The sequence below is a fragment of the Rhea pennata genome, chromosome 7 (assembly GCF_028389875.1).
Source record: "Rhea pennata isolate bPtePen1 chromosome 7, bPtePen1.pri, whole genome shotgun sequence".
Lineage (NCBI taxonomy): Eukaryota > Metazoa > Chordata > Aves > Rheiformes > Rheidae > Rhea > Rhea pennata.
Genome location: NC_084669.1, coordinates 40,124,938 through 40,150,768, shown reverse-complemented (window position 1 = coordinate 40,150,768; position 25,831 = coordinate 40,124,938). Strand labels below are relative to the sequence as shown.

General features: G+C 40.0%; 1 protein-coding gene across 2 annotated transcripts in view; it reads left to right on the top strand.

The window, feature by feature from the left end:
- Nucleotides 1-25,831, top strand: part of CHUK (component of inhibitor of nuclear factor kappa B kinase complex) — a 31,476-nt gene that overhangs the window by 3,277 nt on the left and 2,368 nt on the right. For both annotated transcript variants that reach the window (XM_062579601.1, XM_062579602.1), the window contains 17 exons: nt 1,457-1,526; nt 4,119-4,207; nt 4,911-5,000; nt 5,604-5,728; nt 7,584-7,691; nt 9,278-9,413; nt 10,449-10,643; nt 11,040-11,142; nt 13,990-14,113; nt 14,804-14,955; nt 16,419-16,480; nt 19,081-19,190; nt 21,148-21,197; nt 22,028-22,124; nt 22,921-23,068; nt 23,946-24,082; nt 25,571-25,670. In XM_062579601.1, the coding sequence (XP_062435585.1) occupies nt 1,457-1,526; nt 4,119-4,207; nt 4,911-5,000; nt 5,604-5,728; nt 7,584-7,691; nt 9,278-9,413; nt 10,449-10,643; nt 11,040-11,142; nt 13,990-14,113; nt 14,804-14,955; nt 16,419-16,480; nt 19,081-19,190; nt 21,148-21,197; nt 22,028-22,124; nt 22,921-23,068; nt 23,946-24,082; nt 25,571-25,670 (1,896 nt within the window). The remainder of the gene's footprint in view (nt 1-1,456; nt 1,527-4,118; nt 4,208-4,910; nt 5,001-5,603; nt 5,729-7,583; nt 7,692-9,277; nt 9,414-10,448; nt 10,644-11,039; nt 11,143-13,989; nt 14,114-14,803; nt 14,956-16,418; nt 16,481-19,080; nt 19,191-21,147; nt 21,198-22,027; nt 22,125-22,920; nt 23,069-23,945; nt 24,083-25,570; nt 25,671-25,831) is intronic.

The window sequence follows — 25,831 nt, the reverse complement described above, 5'->3', positions numbered from 1 at the left end:
GGAAATAATATACTTTATTTCACTTGATCACATGTAGTGCTTTGTTTCTTATTTCTGATCTTACTCTATCTTTTTTAAATTTTTCTGCTATACTTGCTTGGTATCATTTGTGTTTTGCACTGCTGTTAATTTCTCATTGTACATCTGTGGTCTTTCGTAAAGCCTGGAAAAGGATGTGCTTCTGTCTACATTTTCATACTTTTCATATGCTCTTTCAGGGAAATGCTGTAGAATCTGAGCTTGAATTCTGATTTAGTCCTTCTCCTTCTTTATTGTTCAGCACATCTACTCAGAACAGAGGGCTCAGAGAGTGAGATGTTGGAGTTTGATTTCTTTCCCCATAGAAGTCTGACTACTGAGATGAATGTCTGAGATATAGGAGACATTTATTCCATGAAAATACATCATGGGAGTAGTGGCTGCAGCATAGAGGTGCACCTCAATCATCTATGAAAGCATTCCACATAGCCATGAAGGAAGAAATCCAGTCACACACTGATAGACTCAAAGGAGTATGCAGGAGATTGTTGAGGCTAATTATTGACAGATTTTGTTTAAAGCAGTCTGGAGGCAATCTGAGGTGATGGTGCTGAGAGAGATACTAGAAAACATGTCATTTGCTGTTTTTGAGGTGCCTGACTGTGGAGTAGGTGGCTAGTGCTGTTTCTCATCCCCTCCAGGGCTCAGGCAGCATTATGAGAGTAGAGACGGACTACAGATGACTACAGGAGGTGCCCGCGGTCTTTGGCAGCCTCTCAAAAAGGTGGCTGATACCTGGATGACTTTTCCTTAAGTCTAGGGTATTGCTTAGGTGCAGCACAGTGAGAAAAACAGACGCTGTTAGAGCCCATAATCAGCTTGTTCAGGTTAAAGAAGCACTCACGCAAGGCCAGGAAGACAGTCTGGGAGTTCTAAATGACTTTGTAATGGCTTTCTCTTCTGTGATGTGGCCTACACTAAATTTATGAGTTTGCCTGTTAGTTTCCCTTCATTTTATCTGTTCTTGAATGCCTAAGGCTTAGGTCTGTATGCATTTCTTATGTCTTTTGTCATTCAATCTCATTTTCCCCAATGGAGAACAGTTGTTTTTCCAAGCAGCAGACCTGCTTCAGATATTCAAGGTGTTCCTAAATCCTGTCAAGCCAAAATTTAGAAGATGGGGAACAAGCAGATTCCAAGAAGCTGGACCCCAGTTGCCTGAAGCCGTATGCCCTACATGGGTCTCATGCTTCTGTGGTCTTATTCCAAGAATCTAAATCTTCTTTTCAGCCCTTGTCCCTATGCAATTAATTTTCTTTTCATCTGAGTTGTTTTCTTCTTTCTTGTGATTTTAATTTACAAAGTCAACTACCTCATTCAACTATGATTATGTCTGAGCTGTGCTGTTTTTCAGTGAGGTGTTGGCAAGAATAGAAGATGGTGTTCTTGATTATTAATTGTTGCGTTGTTTCTGTAGTTGCTGAACAAACCCGAAAACTGCTGTGGACTTAAGGAAAGTCAAATTCTTTCTCTCCTTAGTGACATTGGTACGTATTCTGTTGCTTTTCTTTTTTTTTTCTTTTATGTGTATAATGTGCAATTGCATTTTCCTGTTTCAACTGCTGATCATAAAGACAAACTTTCACTATTGACCTGACTATGGAATGTGATTTGAAAAGCTATGTATTGATCGGTTGTTGGTAACTATGACATTAAGGTCTCAGTTTGCTAGTTAAAAACCTGCTTCTCTTAATGGCTCTGGAGATGCCAAACTGCATGTCAGCTGAGGGAATGTAGCTTTGGCAAGCCTAAAAACAAGAACCAGCATGAGAAATGCCAAAGTTGCTGTGTGACTTGTTTATGTAGAGTTTGCTAGTAGGAGGGAAGTTTTGTTTGTTCAGGATGACAGGACTGAGGAGATGATAAACTGGACTGCAGTTGAGAGCAGGATGAGTAAGAGCATAGCAGAGAGGAAAGGGAACAGTACAAGCCAACTATGCTGTGGCCAGTCCAGAAATCTTCTGGCTAATGATCTACCTTCAAGTAAGGATTAATTAGTTGGGTTATCTCAAACAAGTGTGCCTAAACATTGAGAATCTTCTCCTTTTGGAAGACCAATTGTATGGGGCTATATTAGAAAAAGTGTGACTACCATAGTGATGAAGTTTATTGTCTCCTGTACTCAGCACTGGGGAGGCCACATTTAGGTACTGTAGCTACATTTTTTTTCTGAAACAGAAGGAGGATACTTTGTCTGGAGAGCAAAGGATGTGATGATTTAGTCCAGGGTCTCTTCTGGCCAGTGATACGCTCTTAGAAGGACGGGGGGAAATGAATTCCTAGAAAAAAAAATGAACTTAATGTTTTCTATAATGCCATTTGCCAGCCTTATGTTTCTGCTATGACCTCCCCAGGGTGCTTATTTGATGTGGTGGTCAGGTCATCCGGAGTTTCATTCCTGCCAAAATCCTAGATGCAAGCTAGCATATCCTGATACATATTAGTAACTTCAAGTTTTCATCAACCTTCTACTCTTGGCAGTTTAAAGCTGGCCCTGTCATTTCAAGTGGCACGTGTGACACAACTTGAAAAGTTGCTACCAATAATCCAGCTCAAAAATGTTCAATGTGCAGATCAGGGTTGAGAACTCAAAGAACTTTTCACGTTCACTGACTGTTTAACAGCAGCTTCTCTCCTTTCAGTGCTCAGATGACTTGCAGTTCCTTTTCTTTTCTTTCCGCTTGCACATCTCCAAGACTGAAAAATCATGACTTCATGAAAAAAGTCTCCATTTTAAGGAAGTCTCTTTTGCTATTTTGTTGATGGCCTTGTCCTCTACCAGATACTCGCTTGATAATCTTTTACTTAGCAGTCAGCACCATTATTTGGATGAACCTGCCATGTTTACGAACTCATCACCAGCTTCAGTCAAAATTTATCTTAAGTTCATTTTTCTGTTAATAGCTCCACAGTCACATCAAGACAATTTAAGCCTGGGCTGCTGCCACAAGGAAAAATGCTGCTTCTTCCATTTTCTTGGGTGCATGCTCCCATTCCCTCCCTTGTTCCAGCACTCACATAACCATGTCAAGAGTTAGGTCTGGAAAACAGCCTGGATAAAACTTGATCTTCTTTCCTGAGTAGTTTTCAGCTGAATCACTTCCAGGCCAACACAATCCTGTAAATATGCTGCCATGCAAACTGCAACTGGGAAAGGGGGTTTGGGAACCAGTGTTCCTTCTGGGGATAGCTCTCACAAAGACTGCTTAAAGCAATCATGGTATTGCATCTTTAACATTCAGAGGAACAAAAGTGATGCTACTCTGATCATTCTCTACTATGAGAAGAAAATCTTTGAGTCCAGATTCAATGCTGCTTATACTGATCTGGGTGTTGCCGATTGCACTTTGGGCAGTTGTTCCATTTAGCATTAACCAAATGTTGCCCAAGAAGGAGGCTTGTAATATGGGGTAGCTTTATGTAATTGTTTTTGAGCAGCATGGTTGGAGCTGGCTCATCACAGCTGGATGTTCCGTTCCCTGGTAAGGTGGTTCCTCCCTTGCTTTGACAACTATGGAAGTTTATTAGAAGCTTTGTAAGCCATTTTGGGGGGTAGTTTTAGATCAAAGTAAAACTGGATTTATTTCATTTCCTTAATTTCAGTGATTTCTTTCAAATACATCTTGTTTAATGTGCTCACAAAAGTGCAGAAATCTTCTTGGTACCTTGCATTAATTTACTGAGATCTAAGAACACAGGACGGGCAGTGTCTGCACATTTTGGAGGCCTGTTCTGCTTGTCTGTATGTTTTGGTTCATTTTGTACTGTAAAGTCTGAGAAGAATTCAACCCCCTTTTCTCTTGCCTTTAAGACAATATGTTTGGCCTGCGGTTGTGCCACAAGGTCTGAATTAGCAACCCCAACTTCTGCAGAGCAGAGGAACAGAGCTAGTTAGTCCTGTAGCTACATGCTTAAATATGACAATTCTACTCTTTTAAGTTGTTAATATGCTTAATACTGTTTTTAAGGGAAGATCTATTGCTGAATTCAACCCAGAAATTAAAGATATTAGACTTTTATTGGATTTGTTTTTAACCAGTGCTCTTTTTTTTCTCTTAAATCAAATACTTGACTTTCAGGGTCTGGTATCCAGTATTTGCATGAAAACAGAATTATACACAGAGATTTAAAGCCTGAAAATATTGTTCTTCAGGATGAAGGTGGGAAGGTAAGTCAAATGGCCTCCGTCACTGGTATTCCAGCTGTCATTTCTGGAAGTTGCCAGTAGTTTTCTTTTGCCTGAGAGAAGTAGAAGAGTGAGTGGTTTATGGCATTGAGTTAGGCTGAGAATGCAACCATGAATTTATTAAAAGTTCACATCTTCTTGAAACAACAAATCCTACTTTGCTTATTCTTAAAATCTTATCATTAAAAACAACCAATTTTTGTTTCCATTCAGGAACCCTGCCTGCATCAGAATAGGAATGATATGAAACTCTAGAATATGGTGTCTGTGTTTGTGGCTGTATGAGAATTGCATGTAAAATTGAGTTTATCTGTGTAGTCATGGATTTCTGAAAAAAACAGCTGTTATGATTATTCTGTTTAAGCAAATAACTTTAAATTCCAAGATAAAAAGCTTGATGCTGCATTCAGCCAAGCAAAATCCATTCACTTTTGGGCTGTAAAGGATCGTAGCTGGCAAGTTACTTTCAATAAAGTCAAGTCTAAGCAGAGATGGGTGAACAAGGTCATCTTACATGGTGGAACAGTAAACGTCAATACTGTGGCACGTTTCAAAGCTTCACCATGGAAGTTTTCCATTTTGGCTTTCCCCTTTTTGGGTGTATATTCTGGATGTTACTGCACAGGGGTTTTTTATTGTTTGTTCTGAGTTTGCTCTCCTGATGACCTGCTTGAACTGTATACAGATTGTCCACAAAATAATTGACCTGGGATATGCCAAGGATCTGGATCAAGGAAGTTTATGCACATCATTTGTTGGAACATTACAGTATTTGGTAAGATTTTTTTTGCATGTGTATAATCGGTTTAGTGGTATCTCATTTTATAGAATCATAGAAGTGTGTGTGAGAAGGAACCTTCAGAGGTCCCTTATCCAGCCTCCTGTTCACAAGAGGAGTCACCAGCACTAGGTCAGGGCAGCCGTAGCTTGGCCCAGTCGAGCCCTAAAACCCCCAGGACGGAGCTCTCCCACCTCCCTTGTGACCTGCCCCAGGGCTGCTCGCCCTCAGAGGGAAGAAGTGTTCCCTCATGTCCAACCTGAACCCCCAAGGCTGTGATCTGTGGCTGTTGCCCCTTGTTATATTGGTAGTTGCTTCCAAGAGGGGCTTGTCCTCATCCATCCCCTTTGTCCCTGCCAAGGGCTGCTTGCACACTCCCTAGGCTTCCCCATGACGAGACTCACAAGCCCAGCTCCCTCTCATCTCCTTGTGTGTCAGGTGCTCCAGGCCCTGACCAGTTTGGTAACCTGCATGGGGTCTTGTGAAGGTGTCTGCATCTGTATGGAGTTAGGGGCCCACACATAGGCACAGCATTGTCTCTCCAGAAGTGGGAGAGTTTAGATAATCTGAAACACCACATTTTAAATATCTTTTTTTTAGGCTCCAGAACTCTTTGAGAATAAATCCTACTCTGTTACCGTTGATTACTGGAGCTTTGGAACAATGGTGTTTGAATGCATTGCAGGATTTAGACCCTTCTTACATAATCTACAGCCTTTTACCTGGTAAGATGTTTATTCTGTGAGAGATGATGTCAAGCAGTAGAACTGACAGTTACTGTGTGTAGTGAGGTGGTGGTGTGAACCGGAATGATTAAACATATTATGAAGTGTTGGGACTGTTGGTCTTTGTTCTGCTGAGGCCCTTGATACTTTTGTGGTATCATTAATGCTTTGATTGACTATTTAAACATTTTGTATTATACACTTACTACATCGTATAATAGTACCTGGTCATAGTGATTCCTTCAGGAGGGAAATTTGAGCCAAAAAATGGAATTTTAAACCAATCTGTTAAATGATAATGTGTTGAAGCAGTGCAGTCAGAAAAATGTGATGTATGAGGAGGAGACATACTGTTCGCTTAGGCGATGAGGTTATTCATTAGTAATAAGTTAACGCACAGAAGGGCAGATCCTGTCTTGTGTAGTAAGAAGATAGAATGCAAAAAACATTAGAGGTATGGAGTTGTATGCTATTAAGTGCTAACTAATTTATTAAATCCACTGGTAAAGAGCTTTTTAGAGGAGTGTTTCTGAAGGGTCCAAAAGAAGAGGCATTGCACAGAGTGGAAAGATAGCCCACACATAGAGATAAACAGGGTGGTTTTAGAAAGTTTGCTGTTTAAATTCCTCCTGGGTCATTGCTTGTTTCAAAGGCTAGCTTTGAAGGAAATATGTTTTTAAAGAATTTTTATGAAGCAATAACTGACTTACCTGCATGTGGCGGTTTCTCATTGTTCTTTGAGGGCCAGAGCAAGGGGCAGAAATACATATTTCTGAATTTTCACTTTATTTTTTACCTTGCTATATCAGGAGTATATAAGCTTTATTTTCATAAGGATGATTCTGCAACAGAACAAATATAAAAATGGATTCTCTGTGAGCTTTGAAATAATAACTGTAGGTAGCTAAGGTAAATTATTAAGTTTTTATGAGAGTGTTAGTTTAAAAAGTTAGCATGTTTTAACAAAAAATAATTTTAGTCAGTATGTAGTAATACTTTCTCTCTTTAGCAGATAATTCTTGATATTTTATTATTTTAATAGTTCAAACTTATCTCATTTTTTCCAGCATATGGAGAACTTGGTTCTTAATGTAAGCAGTAGAAAACTAATGAATGAATGAGACAGAAACAACTATTCCAGACATTTGTATCCATTAAAAAGGAAGAAAACAGTGCAGGCCACATGCATGCAGCTTCAGTTCATCTTGGGGTGACTGGGGAAGAGATCAGGCTGGCAACTCTCAGGTGTATGAGGTGTTCAGCTGACTTGCAAGTCGCTGATGATTGCAGCACAGATTGTGCTTATGTGGGACTTATACTGGAAAATCCTGCTACTCTGGCAGCAACTGAATGCTAGACAAGGTCCCAACCAATGCTGAAGTGAGCTAGGGTGAGGAAACTGAGGCAGAGTTTGGTTGTAATGCTTTTCTTAGTATTGGATCCAATAAAATGTTCTATTTTTTAACACCTCTGTATTTCACGTTTCTCTTAGATCAAGGTGAGTGTGGTGGTTTTGCCAGATGACTGGTATAAATCCAAATCTTTACCTGTCTCATGAATGTGTTGTGCTGCAAGGTGTCCAGTGAGGTCAATGAGTTGTTGCATTTTGATCCTTTGGCTTGCCACTGCCTGGATCTGCTTTCAGACAGAGGTGAAAGCCTTTCCAGAGTGTTTTCACTCTTGTACTTGGAATAAGTTTTTAAGTGGACTGTTCAAAAATGACTTTTTTTAATCATGAAAAATAGTTCGTTTACTAAAGCTACTGGAATGTGGCACTTTTTGCTAATGCCAACTTCGGTTTGCCCTTTATAGAAGTAAAATTTTCAGGATATCCATGGAGAATATTATTTTTTAGGCATGAAAAAATCAAGAAGAAGGATCCAAAGCACATCTTTGCTTCCGAAGAGATGAATGGGGAGGTTCGATTTAGTACGCATTTGCCGCAACCTCACAGCCTCTGTGGGTAAGTGTGTCTTTATGGTTGCGTGTGTTAACTTCTGACCTGTCTATTAAGTTGAGAGGTTGTTCTTCTTTCTTATAAAGACTGTCTCAAGCTCCAAGCATGCTACTGTTTATTATTAAGTAATAGACTGTAGCCAGATGTCTCTCTTTGATACTATGGACTCTCCATCTAGAGCAGTAGTGTCCATGGGGTGATAACAGTTCACCTTATAGTTAGTGGGATGATAGCTATTCCACCTTGCAGTGTGAATTCAATCACTGCTTGCCACCCATTATAACAAGCACATGGAGTAATATCTACCTGATACTTGATCACAATGAATCTTGTAAGCCAGACTTTAGATGCTTCTAATGTAACTTTGGTTGAATTAGGCGCTTCATGAAAGCTATATTTTTTTTTATTATTTTTTTTTTTAGTATTTGGGTTGACAAACTCCAGCAAATCCAGCAGAGGTCACAAAGATGGTTGGAGCCTGGTGCCATAGACCATGTGAGGATAGGCCCAGGAAGCTGGGCTCCTTCAGTCTGGAAAAGAGAAGGCAAAGGGAGATCTAATTGTATCCTTCTCTGTCTAGTGAAGTGTTACAGAGACAATAAAGTCAGACGCTTCTCAGAGGGCTGTAGTGAAAGGACAAGAGGCCACAGCATACATTGCAACAAGGAGAATCCCAATTTGCACATAGGGAAAAAATCTCCCCATGTTAGTGGTACATCTCTGGGACAGGTCCTCAAGCAGTGGGGGATCTCCATCCTCGGGGATTTGCCAGACTTGCCTGGACACGGCCCTGAGCATCCTGCTGTAGCTGTGATGTTGGCTCTGCTGTGAACCAGGATTGAACTAGAGACCCGCAGGGGTACCTCTAACCTGAATTACTTGGTCTGTACCGAATGAGAAGTCAGACATTGATCATTTGCCACCTTTAGCACTTGAGTCTTTAGATGTGCCCAGAAATGCAGCAGAACCCATTGGCACTGGCAGATTTCTAGGAAAAATACTGGAGTTGAGAAATGAAGTAAATGGCTATCTAGTGCTTTGAGCTTTTTGCACAGTATTTCAGGAGGCTCTGAACAGTAAACCCGATGTTCCTTGTGTGGATAAACATGGAGAAGAGCTCTGCAGCACAAAGATGGTTATTCTGCAAACACTGCTTTGAAAGCTGTTTGCTTTTCAGTGTATCACAGTTGTTTTTGAAAAAACAATTTCTCTTCCTATCTAATTTGGATTAGTCAGTCTGCTGTTCTAATAAGATATTTTTGACTCAGTGAATAGCAGTTACGAAGAGGGAGAAGTATAGTGAAAGGTAAATATATTGGATGGTCATATGCTCCCACTGAGGTCAACGAAGACTGTTGTTGCAGTGAGGACTGCATATGTGCTTTCCTCCTCTTCCATACTTTTTCTGCTGCCAAGATATGCAGCTTCAGCAAAATTGCTGCTTTTCACACATGCTCAGCCTATTTTGCATATGTGTGGTCTCTAACCCACAAAGTGTCATAATTTCATTGCTTTCATGAGAACCTAGTTTCTTAAGTAGACTTACCATTTACCATATCTATTTTCTCTTTCTTATGGCTCCTCTGATTTAGTTTAATTGTAGAACCGATGGAAAACTGGTTGCAGCTGATGCTTAATTGGGATCCACAACAGAGGGGTGGAGGTATAGAGCCCGAAACCAGTCGTCCAAAATGTTTCCTGATAATGGATCACATCCTGAATTTGAAGGTAAGTGTAGGATTGTTACATGGTTTAAAGGCTGACTGAAAACATCTCTGAGGAGAGGAAGTGTGTTCAGTAGAGTAAAGCTGTTATCATCCAACTCCAGTATCATGAAGACTGTTTCTCTTGATACCAGTGAGTGGGTGCATACCCAGTATGTATCTGAAGGTAACATACCACCAGCTATATTAATCTTTATAGCTTTACTCTTGAAGCAGAAGAATAACTGTGTGTTACTGTGTGACATATCTCTGTAAGGACTCACCAAGTTCAAATGATGGTGTGACATTTATAAATAACAGGTTTTTTGACCTCCATTACTGATGCTGTGACCTCTAGGTCCATATACCAGGGCACCGTATAGCTCTACCAGAACAGAGATTTAATTTGTTTGACCCTTTCCCTTTTTGTAAATACTGGATCTTTACTGGAATGAGATGAGCTCAAGAAAGCATATCTAGAAACCACAGCATAATTTAGTCTGACCCAGAAAGATTCCAGAGGAATTACAGTACAGAAAATGTTAGGCCAATAAATTGGACTGGTCAACATCTATATATTGTGTGATCAGTCCTACAGTCTCTGCACAGACACAGTGGAACTAGAGAAGGCCATGAGAGCAGTGAGAGGACAAGTAGTGGTATGTAATGGGTTTTTTATGGAGGGATTAAGGGACTCCCCTTCTTGGGAGTAATATTGGCCACTGTTAGACACTGCAGGGGATGAGATGGCCTTTGAGATGGCTTGTCACCATTCTTTTGTGTAGTTTAGCAGCAACATAGCTCATGAAAGCTATTTGTGAGTTTGGTTTCTTTGAGAGTAAGTTAAAGACTCAGGCCTGGAATTTTATTATGTGGAACTTTATTCTTGCATTTGATTATTGATGTCATTAAAACTCAGATGATGCTATCAGATGATGCTATCGATCTAATTTATATTTATCACTACATACTCCCTCCAAAAGAATATGTCATTGAGGCCTTGGTGTCTTTTCTTTGGTAGCCAGTGACTTGTAATCAGTTTGTCCCATTCTTTTTACAGATAGTACACATCCTAAATATGACCTCTGCAAAGATTGTTTCATTTCTCTTGCATCCTGAGGAAAGTCTTCATTCGCTTCAGATTCGCATTGAGTTTGAAACTGGAATAAGTACTGGAAATCAAGAACTGCTGTTGGAGACGGGAATTTGCCTGGACCCTCGGAAACCTGCTTCCCAATGTGTCATTGATGGCGTAGTAAGAATGATTCTGGTTTTATCTGTTTGCACAGTATCCTTTACATTCTGGGGGAATTTACAATCTTAGGGAAGATAAATTTTCTTGATCTCCTCCCAGTGGAGACAGTTTGTTCTGTAAGAATAGTAATTCATAAGATCTAGCATTATTTACTTTATAGGGTAATGTCAATAGGTTCCTATGGTTAGACTGTGTCTCAGTATTCAAATAAGGTAACTTGCTAGCAGAGGGTATTGTATGTGTGGGATCCAGCCTAATCAGTTTTTGTATGGTACCATATATGGAAACTGTCTGCCTCTGCCGATAATAGTTTATGATGTTACCAAGATCCTCTGGGTTAGCGGGAGCTGTGTTTGGGATTTGTTCTGTTTATATTCTCTTCTCTTTCCTCACCAGAGAGGCTGGGATAGCTACATGGTGTATTTATTTGATAAAAGCAAAACTGTCTATGAAGGACCCTTTGCTTCTCGGAGTCTGTCTGACTGTGTAAATTACATTGGTAAGTGTGCTGTTAGATACCTTGGGCTTGAAAGCACTGCCTCTCACTTGATGTGAAATTAGATTAGCCTTACAAATCTTTGCATGTATCATGAACAGCAATCTCTAATTCAAGGATGACCATTTAATAACTTAGAGCAGCCTAACAAAGCTGGTAGAACAACTTGACATTTCTGTAATGTTTTTGCCCTTATATTAAATTCTCTGCATTGAGGGGGGCATCTACTTCTCCGTTATCCCACCTAAACAGAACCATGATGTGAAGAAAGGCCTGGAAGGTAGTACGTGCAATCAGATAGTCTGTAGAGAAAAATTTTTGGTCTGGGTTTTTCACTACCTATTAATAGGAGGTAGACTCCTAATAGGGGTCTGCCTTGGGAATCCTTATTTCATTTGCATAGCCTTTCTTCCAGTAAAGGGTCTTTTCCCTTTACATCCACAGAGTGTTGCAGTGACATGCCAGGAGGTGTTTGCAGAACTTCAGTGATAACCCACAAAGGCATCCTGTGGTGGTACCCAGGATCAAGGACCTTTTTATCACTTTAGCGTCTGTAACACCTGTGCACATATCCCCTCTTTTCCCCATGCATAGGTATAAACAATAAGAGTGTTCCTGAGCTGTTCTTCACAATTTGTTCTTACAGTTCTGTCCCCCGAGATAGCGTGCTTTGAAGGTTCATGAGCAGTTGCCCTCGTACAACTCTCCTAGATAGTTTATGCTTTTGAACCCTATATCAGCATCCTGAAGATGTAGGTTACCTTTTTGTCCTGTACTATTTACAATAGTTACATTTCAGCTGTGATCCATCTGTCAGGTCTTGCATAAGTGGAGAACATATTCTTCATTTTGTGCTGCTGATCATTTAAGCCCTGTATGAGGAAATCCACTTTGCTCTGATCACAGAAACAAGCCCAGTGTAGTTGCCTGTGTTGTACCTGTTATAAAACTGCTGATGTTAATGTGCAGGTTATGGGTTAGGGTGGTCTTTCAGGGACATCTGGCAGAGGTTCAAGACCTGTGGTCTCTCACTGTCTCCCCTGAGGGCTTTCAGCTTCAGTGATAATGGGGCCATAACATTCTAGCCCCTATTTGATCTGTGGCCTCGCCAAGCAAAGACAAGTGCCCGAGAAAGTCCAGCTCCCTCCTTCTTCTCTGATTTGTTGGGAGAAAAGCCTGGCCATTGCTGAACAGAATCATGGAACCTGCTCCAGTCAGTCCACCTTAGTGCTGACACCATTGCTTAATCCTGGCAGCATCAATATACCTAGTGCCAAGGGACTCTTAGACCATGCACGAAAGCTTCTTCTTTGCGTAGGGCTTCTTTTACACGTCTTTTGAAATGACAGCAGGCTCCTGCATGGCCTGATACACATCTGTGAAAATTAAAAAAAAAAAAAAAAAAAAAAAAAAGACATAGTGTCCGGGGGCATCTACTAATACACTGCATATAATGGAAATGCCTCATGAAACATACTAGTTGCTGCAAAACAGCTAAATTTTCTTTGGCTTGGTACTGCAGAAGTTGTGCTGGATTTACTGACCCCTTATGCTGTCACTCAAGTTTGTTTTGGCTGGTTCTTTCTGTCTTCTGGTGAATCCCACTCTATTGCACTGTTTGTGCTGAATCTCTTGGAGCTAAGGGTTTTTACAACGTGCACATTGATATCCCAGTATACAGACAGTTCCCCATCTCTATGGAGATGATGAAGGACTTAAGTGTGTTCCTCTTCTTAAAAATCTACATCAGAAATCTGGGAGCAAATGTACATAATCCTTACTGATGATGTTTTCAGATGGAATACAGGTCAGGACAGTGACTGACAAGTACTTGTTGATTAAATGGCACAATTAAATTTGCTTTGCTAGCTACACATAAACAAAGCACATTTTAGCATAGCCCCATGTAAGTTCCTATTTTTAGGACCCAAAGAATCAGCAGCCATCTTTTGAAACAAAGGCCTTCACTATTTCCAGCAGTTAAATGGAAGCACCTGGCTTGATTCAGTGGACAAAAGGGCTGCTGGGATGCCTGGCTAGCAGTCTATTGAGCAGAATAGCATTTGTAGAACAATTGTGGCATCCAGATCCAGAAAAAAAGCTCTTACTTGATTTGGGCTTTTTTTCCTCAAATGAGCGTCTTGGATGTTACTCCCATTACTGTGAGACCTTTTTCTGTAGTCATACTGTTGGGTAGCTGGAAGAGTTTTTCCAACTGTAAATGACATAGTAGTGAATCACATACACAGTATGTGTAGTAATCTGAAGCAAATACTCAAATGATCTAAGTCCACAAAGAGACATGGATTTTGCAGCATCAACCATACTAGCTCCTGATTCCTGTAAAACATTCTATATACACCGTGTGTTCAGCAGATAGTAGTACTCTCTGCTGTCACTGCCCTTCTTTTGAAAGTTCATTTGTTGTATGTCCTGCCCAGGATGTGGGAAACGTGGATTCAAGTTCCTCCCATTTATTGAGCAAGTGCTTTTGATACAGACTTACTGGATGATTGCCACATTTCATGCAATATGCCATGTCTGTTAGTGCCAATGAGCCAAACAGCTCAAAACCACTGCTATTTGGATCTTAATGATGTTAAGCTGTGAGTTCAAATATGAGCTGTTGCCTGGCCAGCAGCAGAATGCTGAATACTTGTGGAGCTATAACATGAAAAGCTTATAAACACGTAGAGTTTTGGCAGCATCAGACAAAAGCTGAGCAAATCTTAAAATGCTTGATGGCCTAATCTAAGTATTGAAAGCAGGAATTGGGAAAGTTATAATTACCAGAGTGTTCTTCTAGAGTTGCCCCTTCATTTATGTATAATTGTATTTTTTTGCATTCAGTACAGGATAGTAAAATCCAACTGCCAGTTTCTCAACTGCGCAAGGTATGGGCAGAAGCAGTTCACTACGTGATTGGGCTAAAAGAAGATTATAGCAGACTTTTTCAAGGCCAGAGAGCTGCCATGTAAGTTGTTACTCCTAATTGATAAGACTGAGTATTATGTAAATAAAGAGATTGTTTGAATGGAAGTATACCTCTCAGGGGAGTTTTGATTACCCAGAGTTTACAGTCTGCTGCTCTGCTCTTCCTTACTTTTACATTATAAAACACGTTTGGGCTGGGAGATTATTCCGCTCCATGAATTTGACTGCATAGTACCTGACGTTCATAATAACTGAAGAAACACGAACCTTGAATTTAATCATTCCATGAATAGCAGAATGAATGGAACTGTTTATTGTGTTTGTAGGGTTTTGTCCTGTGATTGAACCATGGAATGGGCAGTAGCAGCACTCTCAAATAATAAAAATGGTGACAGCATTCGCCAGGGGCTATATGCACTCCAGAGCCTATTTGTGCTAATAGATAGTCCACACAGCAAAGACTATTTAATTAAGCTTGACAAAATAATCTGGGACGTGAGGAAGGGCTTTCTCTTTTGCTTGTTGCAGACCTGCATCATAAAAGTTGATTTCCAGAATGTTCGAGGTAGAGTCTGTGGCCCCACTGAGACTCCCTGTTTCAAAAATTTTACAAAATTCATTGCTAGCTATGTGTTTCCTTCAGGTGATGTGACAGCTTCTTTGGGCACTGACCACCTAAGCCCACATCAGTTTTTCAACTAACGTCCACTGTTCTTGTTTCATATGTTAGGCTGAGTCTCCTCCGGTATAATGCCAATCTAATCAAAATGAAAAACAACATGGTATCAGCATCTCAGCAGCTGAAAGCAAAGCTGGAATTTTTTCATCAGAGCATTCACCTTGACCTGGAGAGATACAGTGACCAGATGGCTTACGGCATATGTATGTATTTGTGTAACACTCACTGGGTGTCTTGTCTGATCCCACTCTATGAAGGACAGTGGGTAAGAGCTAGCTTAAAAAAAATGAATGCAGGAGCTGCCATCACATTCTTTAGCATGTTTATGAGTATGTTTTAGTTGGGGGCAGATGCAGAAGAGGAGTGTGGCAAGAACAAAGGCAGGAAGATAAAAAAAAAAAACAAAAGATTCCTAGAGATCATCAAAGACAGTGAAGCTGGGCAGCTGTTTCCCACTAAGAATACCAAGCTAAGAAAATTAGAGTATTAAGATTAAAGGTGGAATCAGTGTTGGCTGTTAATTCAAAGTCTGATCCATTTGGAGTTGTCAGTGGGCTTTAAGTGGATCACAGAGGTGCCGCATTTGATGTGCGGTGGAAAGGGCACTAAAAACCAATGTCAGAACAAACTGATATGGTGACTGTAGAAAAAAACGTCTTGAACAGTGCTACAGGAGTGGTTTTGCTGTGCTTCATAGTGGGAGTTAGCAGTTGTCTGGATGAAAAATAAGGTGAAAAAGCCCCAGTTAGAGTTTCAATGTCACAGAAATGTCTGGATTTTACAAGTGTCATGCAGGGAAGAGTAGCAAGATTTATCCATGGCTTGGATAGATGGCTAAAAAACAAAACTTGAGTCAAAGATTTTGACCAGGCGGAAGGATGATGATGGAAAATGGAAGGACTCAGTAAACTGTTTTGGGATGGTCTATGTTTAATCAAAAGTAGCAGATGTTGAGCTTAATGGTAGAATTTAAAGACTCAAAGTTATTTTAGGTCAATGATTGTAAACAGTGAAATCCTGTAACTACCAAACAGCTTGAGGTCAAGCACAGAGGTGCTGTTATGCCATGAGTTTGCTGTCTCTCTTGGATCTCTGGGTCATGATTCCTGCTTCGAGATTCTGCCTCATGCTATTTCTGTTTAACTGATGTGTGCAAAGCTCAGGTCATGCACTCCGTAGTGTGAGTGCCAGGGGTATACAAGTTGTGTTTCTCTCAAGCATGTGTGGTATGGGCTATTAGTATGGTTGGCACTGGAATCTTTAGAGCAAGATGGATGCCTTTTTTGAAAGATGAATTCCAGGTTACTCTAAGAGTTAGGAATAGTGCAGGGCTACAACACAACAATTCAGACTGGGTGGCCAGAAACTCACCCATGGTCTTCAGACATAAAGTCCAAGAAAACTCAGTTATGGCTAAATGTCTCCAAAAATGAGGAGTTCACAGTTTTGTCTTCTTTGACGCTCTTGGCAAAAACAAATGAATCAAATTAAGGGAATCCATTTGCATTCCTAAACTTAAAGTCAGAGTATTCTTAATGTGCATAAATATGGACTTTGGACTCCATTTGCCAAGTCTTCACCTGTGCTTATATGAGGGTAGCTCAGTTCTGTTTTTATTTTTGTGTCTGTATCTTTTTATAATCAGCAAATCTTTTCTTGTCTTAAGCTTCAGAAAAGATGCTCAAAGCCTGGAAAGAGATGGAAGAGAAGGCTTCTCACTGTGCGCAGGTAAGGGATACTAAAGAGGCTTGATTATCTCTCTGTAAGGAAGGATATAATGGAACTTGAACTGTCATGTGTGTCACTGCTTTCTTGCTTCAATGTGTTTTATATACTGTATGCTGTAGGAATGAGAAAATCGTTGCTACAAGTAGGTACATTAAAAAAGAACAGTCCTGAATTGTCATTTTGTTTCAGTGTAGCGACTTGAACAAAACACAGCAAATGTCACCAAACGTTCAGTCATCTATGTGGGTAAGAAAAACAAAACTATAGAGACAGGTTAATTTGTTGCCCAAAAGAAACGGCGTTGCTATAGCCAAGAATTTTCTGTATTGGATTTGTAATGCACAAAAATTTGCATTGATAAAGTTGAAAATAATACAGATCACTTACTATCCAATGATTTCAAAATTACAGCACTTAATTTTGGAGTAAAAAAACAAATTTCTGACATTTTGCAAGTAAATAGATCAATAAATTTTTTATAGTAGAAGTAAGAAATTTTGAGCTAAGCTAGAGCCAGTTTGTGCTCTGAGTTGTCCTAATAGATAAGAGGCTTTCATTTGTGCATTGTGGACAGTTGAGTTATTATAATGGCTTTCTATTTCTCCAAGAGTTGGTCCTGCAAGAAAGGCTAGTTAAAATAAACCTACTTCTTAGACTTCTTAGGCCTCTGTTTCCTGGGAATAAACATTTTATTTTTATTTTCACGGAAAGCGGTGAGAAGCTGGAGGCCATTCTAACAGATTCTAACTACATTTCTGTTAAGGCCGTTACATAAGAGATGTAATAAGCTTTTAGCTGTGAAAAACAGAGACAGAAGTAGGATGTTTGCAAAAAAAATATTGCTAAAAGCTGTCTCCTTCTCTCTTCCCCTGGACATATGGAAAAGGGCTTGAGAGAGGAGGTATTTAGAATGGAAGCAGGTAAAATTCAACTCATTTGTAATGCATTTCTTTGAGTAGAGCTCTTTAAAACATCTCAAAAAGCAGTCTCTTTATTGTGCTCCATGATACTGGATAGCTGCAGGAGTGCCAAGATCGGAGCACATTATGCTGATTAGAACTGTTGTGTGGGTTGCTGTGCTGCTGTACATCTTACATTTCTGCAGGCTGCTTTGCAGGGAGTTCTTGTTTTGGCTGACATAGTAGTACAAGGTATGGTGATACATACATAAAAATCCTAGATGCCATTAGAATCACAAATGAATTATCCTGCTTTTTTTTTTTTCTTTCCTATGACAAACAGGACTGGGTAGTTCAGGTTCTGGGAACCATTACATATCTTCATCTAAGTCAAGAGATACTTGGAGCCTTAATTGTGCTTCTTCTGTTTGCTCATGTGATAAAGGGAATTGGGATTCCTATCTGATTTCATCTCTGTTTAGCTCTTTAATTCTTGTTAGCCCTTTTAAGAAGCAGAATTCTAGCTGAATTCTAGCTTCTAGCAGAATAATTCAAAGCTATTGATGACTTTTTTTCAGAAAATCAGGAATGACAACCATTGTTTACTTTGTAGAACATCAGAATTACATTTTGTTTTCAAGCTGTATGGTTCACACATATAGTCACGCCGTGTCCATTTATCAGGAATGGAAAATGTTTTACTTTGTAATGCACAGTGGTATCTCAGGCTATGTAGTCGAGAGCTTCACTTCTGTGAACTCATAGACACAGTTTTGCTGTGTGGTGAGCCACAGTGTCCCAGATAGGGACATGTCTTTTGATAATGGGGCTTTCTTTGTTTTTCTCAAAATCTGATTCTCCATTGATCATGTGGCTTCTCACTTCCACCACTTGGTTTGTTCTTTACCTGCAAGAGCTATAGACATTCCTTTCTGGTCACAAAAGCTACATTCCATTTGTATAGCCTCATACTGAGTACTTCTGCAGCTTCAGCAAGGGATATGTTCCAGAAAATGTTCTATCTGCAAATCCTACAAGCCCCAGATCAGAAAAGAGAAGTTGAAATGTCTCAAAATACTTTCTCAGGAAGGCAGTTTTTGTACCACGCAGTTGTATTGTACCAAATCAGTGCCAATAGCCCATGGCTCCAAGACCCAGTGTAGTAACCAGTGCCTTCTCAGCTGTGCTAGAGATCCCCAGTATGTGTCTGGCACCACAGAGCTACTCCTTACGCTCAAAAAGTTTGTTGATGGTTGCTTCACCTAACTTAACTGTGGCATAAGATTGATATCACCTATGTTACTTAGAGGAAGGTGTGAAATACCAGAGAAATGTCATGCCAAAATGCATGTGGTGGAGTATGCATATACTGTGTAAGTATAGGAAAAAATATCTTGCAGTATCAAGGCATATGTGGAGCAGAGGATGTGTTTGCAGTGTGCATCCCAAAGAGCTGTGATTTATGAAGACGCTTATTTTCTCATCTAGTGTGGTTGTCAGAGATGTGGATCTAGATGATACCATTCCGTAAGAAGATAATGACTCTAACCTCAACTGTAATAGCAGCAGCCATAAAGCAGAGTTTTTGTCTCCTAAATTCTAATGGACTTAGCCTGTTATCCAAAAAAATACTGTGGGGATCTTTATCTATTTTATTGCTCTCCTCATACAGTTTGATTTGTAGCTACATTTCCTCTTTAGGCTGAAGATATTGGATATCTGGATGAGCAGATTATGGCTCTACACACAGAGATTGTAGAGCTTCAGAAGAGTCCATATGCAAGGCGCCAAGGAGAGGTCATGGAGAACTTGTAAGTCCTTTGCTTTTATATTGAAATCATTGCACATTAATGCATTTTTTGTATTTTGATGCCTGATTTTTTTTTCCTGTTGTTAGGATTGTTCCATCAGTGCCTTCAAAATGCACCCCTGTCTTTTTGCAGCCACACAACAGTACAAAGTAGCTTTGCAATCAGCTTAAGCTCATTTTGCTAGCAAAAGAGGGGAGGCCCCACCTTTTGGACTGTGTATCTCTGCTTCCTGTTGACAGTTCTAGTAATGACGTGGCAGCATAATAAGGCAGATTAGGTCACTGATCTATCTGAAAGCTGTGCAAAAAACATTAGCATTCAATCATAGGAATAAGCTCATCTAATTCAGCCTGCAACCACGTAATGACTAGACCTGGGGAAGCGTGGAAGACACAGCTAGAGCAGACAGGGCACTTTCTTGTGACTTGATTGTGAAACTTCATCTTGGAAAAGGATGGGCCTAAGATATTCATATCCAGGTCTCAACTGAAAAATGCAGAGTTTTTGGTGTTGGAGACGAGTGAATTTTACTGTGTTGTGTGAGCAAATTATGACATAACTTTAAAATTTGATTAAGTACTCTAGATGTGATTTCAGAGCAAGGGTAATTGAAAACTCTTAGAAAAGCTTAAATATTAATCAAAAAGCATTAAAATATGAAAAACCAAATTGTATTGCTGAGCTTAAGGAGTGCTATGAAGCCCAAGAAGGTGCAAATTGTAGCAGCTTGGGCTGTTGTTGAGAGGACAAATGGCAGTTGTAAGAGAGCGGTCTAATAGCCACCAAGGTTAAATAGCAACCAGATCTGTTGTCAGTGAGAGATCTTAATGACCCTGAGTGTTTTCAGAGGGAAATGTGCCTGTTCCTGGCATGTTCTCCCTCCTCCCTCTTTGGAGGGTTAGATCAGCTAAGCTGCTAAGTCTGTGTGCTGCAGGAGTGGCAGAACTGGTGCACAGGAGAGGAAGTGGTGGAGGGGAGGAACTACCTCTTGCAGCAGTAGCCCTCATTCAGATCAGCTTAAACTAATCATAAACTACCTTCCTGAAACATTGTTTTTGGCACTTTGGCCACCGAAAACACAAGGCTGCATTAGCTATTTGCAAGGTGCTTAAAGCATGCCCTGAACTGTTGATTTTGCCATCCTAAAACTCTGAGTACAGAGTTCTGCACTGCCCATTCTTAATAAGGAGTGATGTAGAGAACAGACTGGGTCTCCTGTACTTTGTTTTTTCAGGCTCTAGCAGAGCTTACTGTAGAGACTAGCTTGAAATTTGATATACCCAATAAGGAGATGCACATGGATCTTGTGTGGTATGTCAGACTTATCTGGCTGAGAGCTGGAAGCAATGTGAGGACTAGCTAAACTGGTACTCATCTATGCTAGACTTTTTAAATAAGAAAAGTGAAGATTTGACCAAGTATAGAAGCTTCAGTGTTTGGCTGTTTTTGAAATACTTGAGAGAAGCAACATCTATACATGGGAAGAAGGGAAACATTGTCCTCTTGTTTGTGGTGTGGCTGTCTCTCTGTTTGCAGAACATCACTGTAGAAGTGAATGGGCAAAATAACCTGAACAGGAACAAGAATTTATCAGGCAATTATGCAGAAGTGCCTATAATCACACACACACACAAAAAGAAGTTTCCTAATTAAGTATAACACAGCAACAAAACCCAGCCAAGGCATGTGGAAATTTGAAATTGAAAGTATCATCTAAGTGGAAGGATATCACGAGAAGAAAATGCATAATCAAAGGGGAAGAGAGCTTTTAGGGAAGAGTTGACTTCTATCAGAATAACTGTCCCTGTGTTCCTTACTTCATGGTTGTATATTAGCTATAGAAAAATGGCAGCCTTGTCATATGAGATTCAGCAAGGCACAACTTAATTGTAATGTTCTTTCTTCTTGAACAACCTGTTTCTTGATACATGTATGAAACATTTTCTTCTTTTTAAAGGGAACAGAGAGCCATAGACCTGTACAAGCAATTAAAAACAAGACCTCCAGGTATGGAGTTGGATAGTTAAATGACTGTTACGAGTTCAAAACCTGCTACTAATTTGTGCTTTTAGCAGTAAAGTATTATGTTGAAAATACTGTTCAGGACAAAACAAATGATTGTATTAAAGTTAACTAGACTCAAGGTTGTACCTTAAAATGACTTTTTCTTGTTGCTGAACCTGGAGCTCTCCCAAATTCCTGTAATCCTGCCCTTCAGATTTGGGTTTATCTTAACTGTTTTCAGACTTGAAGCATCTGCACTTAAAAAATGTGTCTGCCTCCTGGTATTCTCTGCCTTTTTTCTGCCTCTGCTACCATTCCTTTACTCCTCCCAGATTCAGGAAGAAATGCCATTCCTCTGTCATCCCTCCAACCCAAGTGCAGCATCTTCTTTTCTTTTTATTACTTTCATTTATTTTTATTTGTAATTAATTAATTGGTGTATTTATTAACAAATACTATTTTGTAATAACTAAGTATTAACATAATCAAGTAATTACTAGACTTCAATTAATATTTTATTGTTTTCTCTTAATTACATTGGATGAAGCTCCATGTTTCAGAATTATGATGTTCTGAATGTAGTAACTGGTGAGCAAAAGGAGTTAGCTACCTATGTGTTTGACAGCTACCTGCAGTCCTCACTGAAGCCAATATCTGGGCAGCAAGAGTGGTTGGAATTTTATACTGTGGAGAGACATTAAGGAAAAGTTGTGTTTCCATTTGTTTGGCTGCAGTTGTTACGTGAAATCTCTCCTTGACCTTGGGCATTTGGGTCCAGCGTGTTTCCTTATAGCAGAACATTTTACTAATGTCGTGACTGATGTCCTTTCCAGATCATGCCTACAGTGACAGCACGGATATGGTGAAGATTATTGTGCAGACAGTACAGAGCCAAGACAGAGTTCTCAAGGAGCTCTTTGGTCATCTCAGGTACTTTACGCAGAAAACCAGACAAATGCAACTTTCAGCATTTTTTGCCTCCTAACAGGAAAGGAGGGGGAAAACCCTGAATATTAGAGCCTGAAACCTTCATTCACAGACATACACTTCTCACAGTAATATTATTTCTGCTGCTTTATGTCTATGTTGAGTTTATTCTTTTAAAATGCATAGCCAGTGCTTTAATAGGGGAGAGCAGGATAATGCACTGGCTTATATTCTTAGCATCCAAGCGTTTGCTTTGAAGTGAGACAAATTCTGTGATTGTTTATGTTGAGGTTTAAATATAAAAAACAGCTAATAAGGTAACACAGTGATTTGTTCATTTCTTCCAAAAGCAGGTCTGAAAAAATATCATTATGCATATCTGAGTAGTTAGCAGAATTTAGTTTTATTTTCACATGTGGCTCAGTCGATCCTATAAAGAAAGTTTTTAAGCTAAGGTGTGGTCAGGCAACAGAGACCAACACAAACCAAAGAAAATTAATTATGGATGAATTGCTGTGCTGTCCAGTCTCATCATGATAAATTTTTGTATTTCAACCAAGAAAAGCTTGTATTCTGGCTATTAAAAATACTGTTGTCTGGCTGCTTTTTTGAGTCTTAACTGGACTTGGAAAAGTCCAGGGATGCTTCCAGGCTTCCAGCTTTTGTATGTGCAGCTAAGACAAAGGGGTGTTTTTCTCACAGAATTTTTCTCAAATACCAGGATGAAACTATCTTGGTTTTGCCAAAGCATATTGCCACATAAACCAGGAAGTAACTGTGTGTTTTGTTTTCATTATAGCAAGCTGTTGGGCTGTAAGCAGAAGATTATTGACTTGCTTCCAAAGATTGAAGTGGCTCTAAATAACATCAAGGAGGCAGACAACTCAGTGATGCAGATGCAGGGCAAAAGACAAAGGGAGATATGGCACTTGCTGAAAATTGCTTGTGTAAGTAGCTTTTGGATTAGTCATTTATTCTCCTTTTCAGTGCAGGAACCAGGGGACATCAAATGAAATTGTGAAGAGATAAGTTGAAAACAAACAAAAAAGAGGTAATTCCACACAACAGTTGGTCTTGAGGTAGAGAAGGGAAGTTTGAGATGCTAAAAGTTTACAGAGGTTTAGAAAGTGTCTAGACAAATTCATAGAAAAGAAATCCAGTAAAAGAGTCCTTTATTCCAGTAAGTCTCAATAGCAAATTGCTGGAGGCTGGATTGGTGTAGCACATACCTGCTTGCCTTGTTCTCATGTTCCCTGAGCATCTAGTGTTGGCTGCTGTTGGAGAGCATACACTGGAACAGTTGAACTTAGTCTTACCTAGTAAAGCTATTGTTATAGTTTTATTGCTGCAAAAGCTAAACGGATGTTTTCTTGAATAGTTGAAACTGTTTTTTAAGACCACACTGCTTTTTTTTGCATCAATTATAGTGACTGTGTAGCTGAAGGCATCTCCTTATTTCTGCATACTACCTGAAAGGTCAGCATTGGAAACATATGTATTTCCACTGTCAGAAGAATTGCTGCCATGGAAGACTCATAGTTTAGGAAGCAGTACCTCTTAATTCTTTGGTGTAAAATACATGCTGTGTGCAATACACGTGACTTACCTGCCGTGTGGAGTCATTTGGCACTGGCTGTTTGGAGTACTATGAAGGGCTGCATCAGCTGCCTTCTTAATCATAGGCTTTGCGTAAATACCATACATATGTTATAAACAGTTCTTTTGGGACATGAATCACAAGTCTTCTAGCATGCATACAAAATAATTAAGCCTTACTAAATTTTTTCTTTGTCCATCACAGCAAATTAATTTCTTTTTTTCTAGACTCAGAGTTCTTCTCGATCGCTGGTAAGTTCCAGTCTGGAAGGTGCAGCCTCAACTCCAGCAGCCACGTGGCACCCCCAGAGCTCTTCAGGCCATGTACCTCACCCTCTTTCATCTATGGCAGCTCCTGGAGATGGGTAAGAGCTATGGGGAAAGAATGCCACTGCAGAGAAGAAATTAGTGTAACCACTTTATGTGCGTACACTCAGAAATCCTGTCCTTGGCCACTGAAGTCTTCAGTACTAAGGGGGCCTACATGGATTCACCACATCCCATGTGGTGGCCTTTGGATATGCTAGGCAGGGAGTGTTTTGGCATACTAGACTGCCTGAAGGCAATGTGGTTTAATTTGTGACTGGTATGTTTTTACTAGCTTCTGTCTGGCCATACCACAGTAGAGTGCACCTCAGAACCACAGCAAAATGCCAGAGTAAGATGCTGAGCCAAAATGCAGTTTCCCTTTGTGCATGAGTTCTGTTGCAAGGCCCAGATAAATCAGGCCATATTTAATGCTTCCTGCAGCTTCAGTGTTTTTAAATATGCTTCATTCAAATGAGGTCTGAAGTTGGGGTCAGTACTAAAACAATCCATCCAGTTCAATTATCTGTTTTTTCATCTTTCTAAAAAAGGTTCCAGTACGTCATATGTTACTAATGGTCTAAGAAAAACAGGAATTAGGTTGAAATCTTTTTTCACAAAGCTTCACTCTCTGGCCCTGAGCAAGTTTCATTTACCATTTTCAGCTAAAGCTTATGATGTCCATCAGCACAGGTGGTGCTGTGCAGTCAATTTCTTGCATGTCATGTTATTTTATCTTGGCGTTGGCTTTAGTTTAATAACCAAATAGCCAGTCCTATCTTAGGTGCCAAGAGATGTCAGGAGCAGACCTTATTTTCTTCTCACTTCACTAGCAATTTTACTTCCAGTCATCATAACAGAAGGGAGGACATCCTCAACAGATCAGCATCAGTGTTGATTTTGTGGGAGCTGGGGCAGGGAATATAAACATGGGCATTTTATTTTATCAAACTAATTGGCTATCTCTTGTTTTTTGGATGATGGTCAGGGAGATATTTAGGTTCTGAAGACTCACATTTCCTAAGCAGGCATTTGCTGGAAATTGGTTAATTTTTCTGAAGCCTTGAGTAAACCTTCCCACTTCCTCTTCTCTGTCTGCTCCTGCAGGGCAAATTTCACCCTTTGGGTAATGAGGAGTGATCACCCTTTAAACAAGCACCTTTGTGAGCAAAGTGCCTTTGTGGTGACTTTGAACCATGACTCCACTGCAGGAGGCACTATACAAGGAGTTAAGAAATGTAAACCTCACAGGGAGCAGGCAGTCATTTCAGATCACCTTATACTGAACTCACTTCCCAGTTTCTGTTAAGGCTGAATTTCTGTGTGGTTTATGTAGTTCCTGTGTAAGGAAAGAGCAAAATCCACACTGCCAAGGTGGAGATCTGTGTGAGGCCATCCCACAGCATGTTACTAGTTTGTGTCCTACAAGGCAATTCCTACAATTGCAGAAAACTTCTATAACCTATTTTTTTTTTCTCTTGTGCAAAGCCTACTGATGTTGGTGTTGGTTTGTGTTTTAAAGCAGTCTTCTCATGCTGTCCCTGCAGGGAAACTTTTGCCCATGTGATAGAAGAGAATCTAAATTATCTCGACCTCTTTAGCAGTATTTTGCAGGAGGCAAGACAGGAGCAAAGCAACAGCATGATGGTAAGTCTGTTGATGTAGTTCTGAGGACCTGATTTTTGAGAGTCATAATGGGGTCCTCTGGGGGTGCGAAGAACTCCTGAAATAGAGTTACTCGTGATGATACAGGTTACTGTGACTGGCATGTGATGTCTATCATCCCCCTAGGACTCCACTAACACACT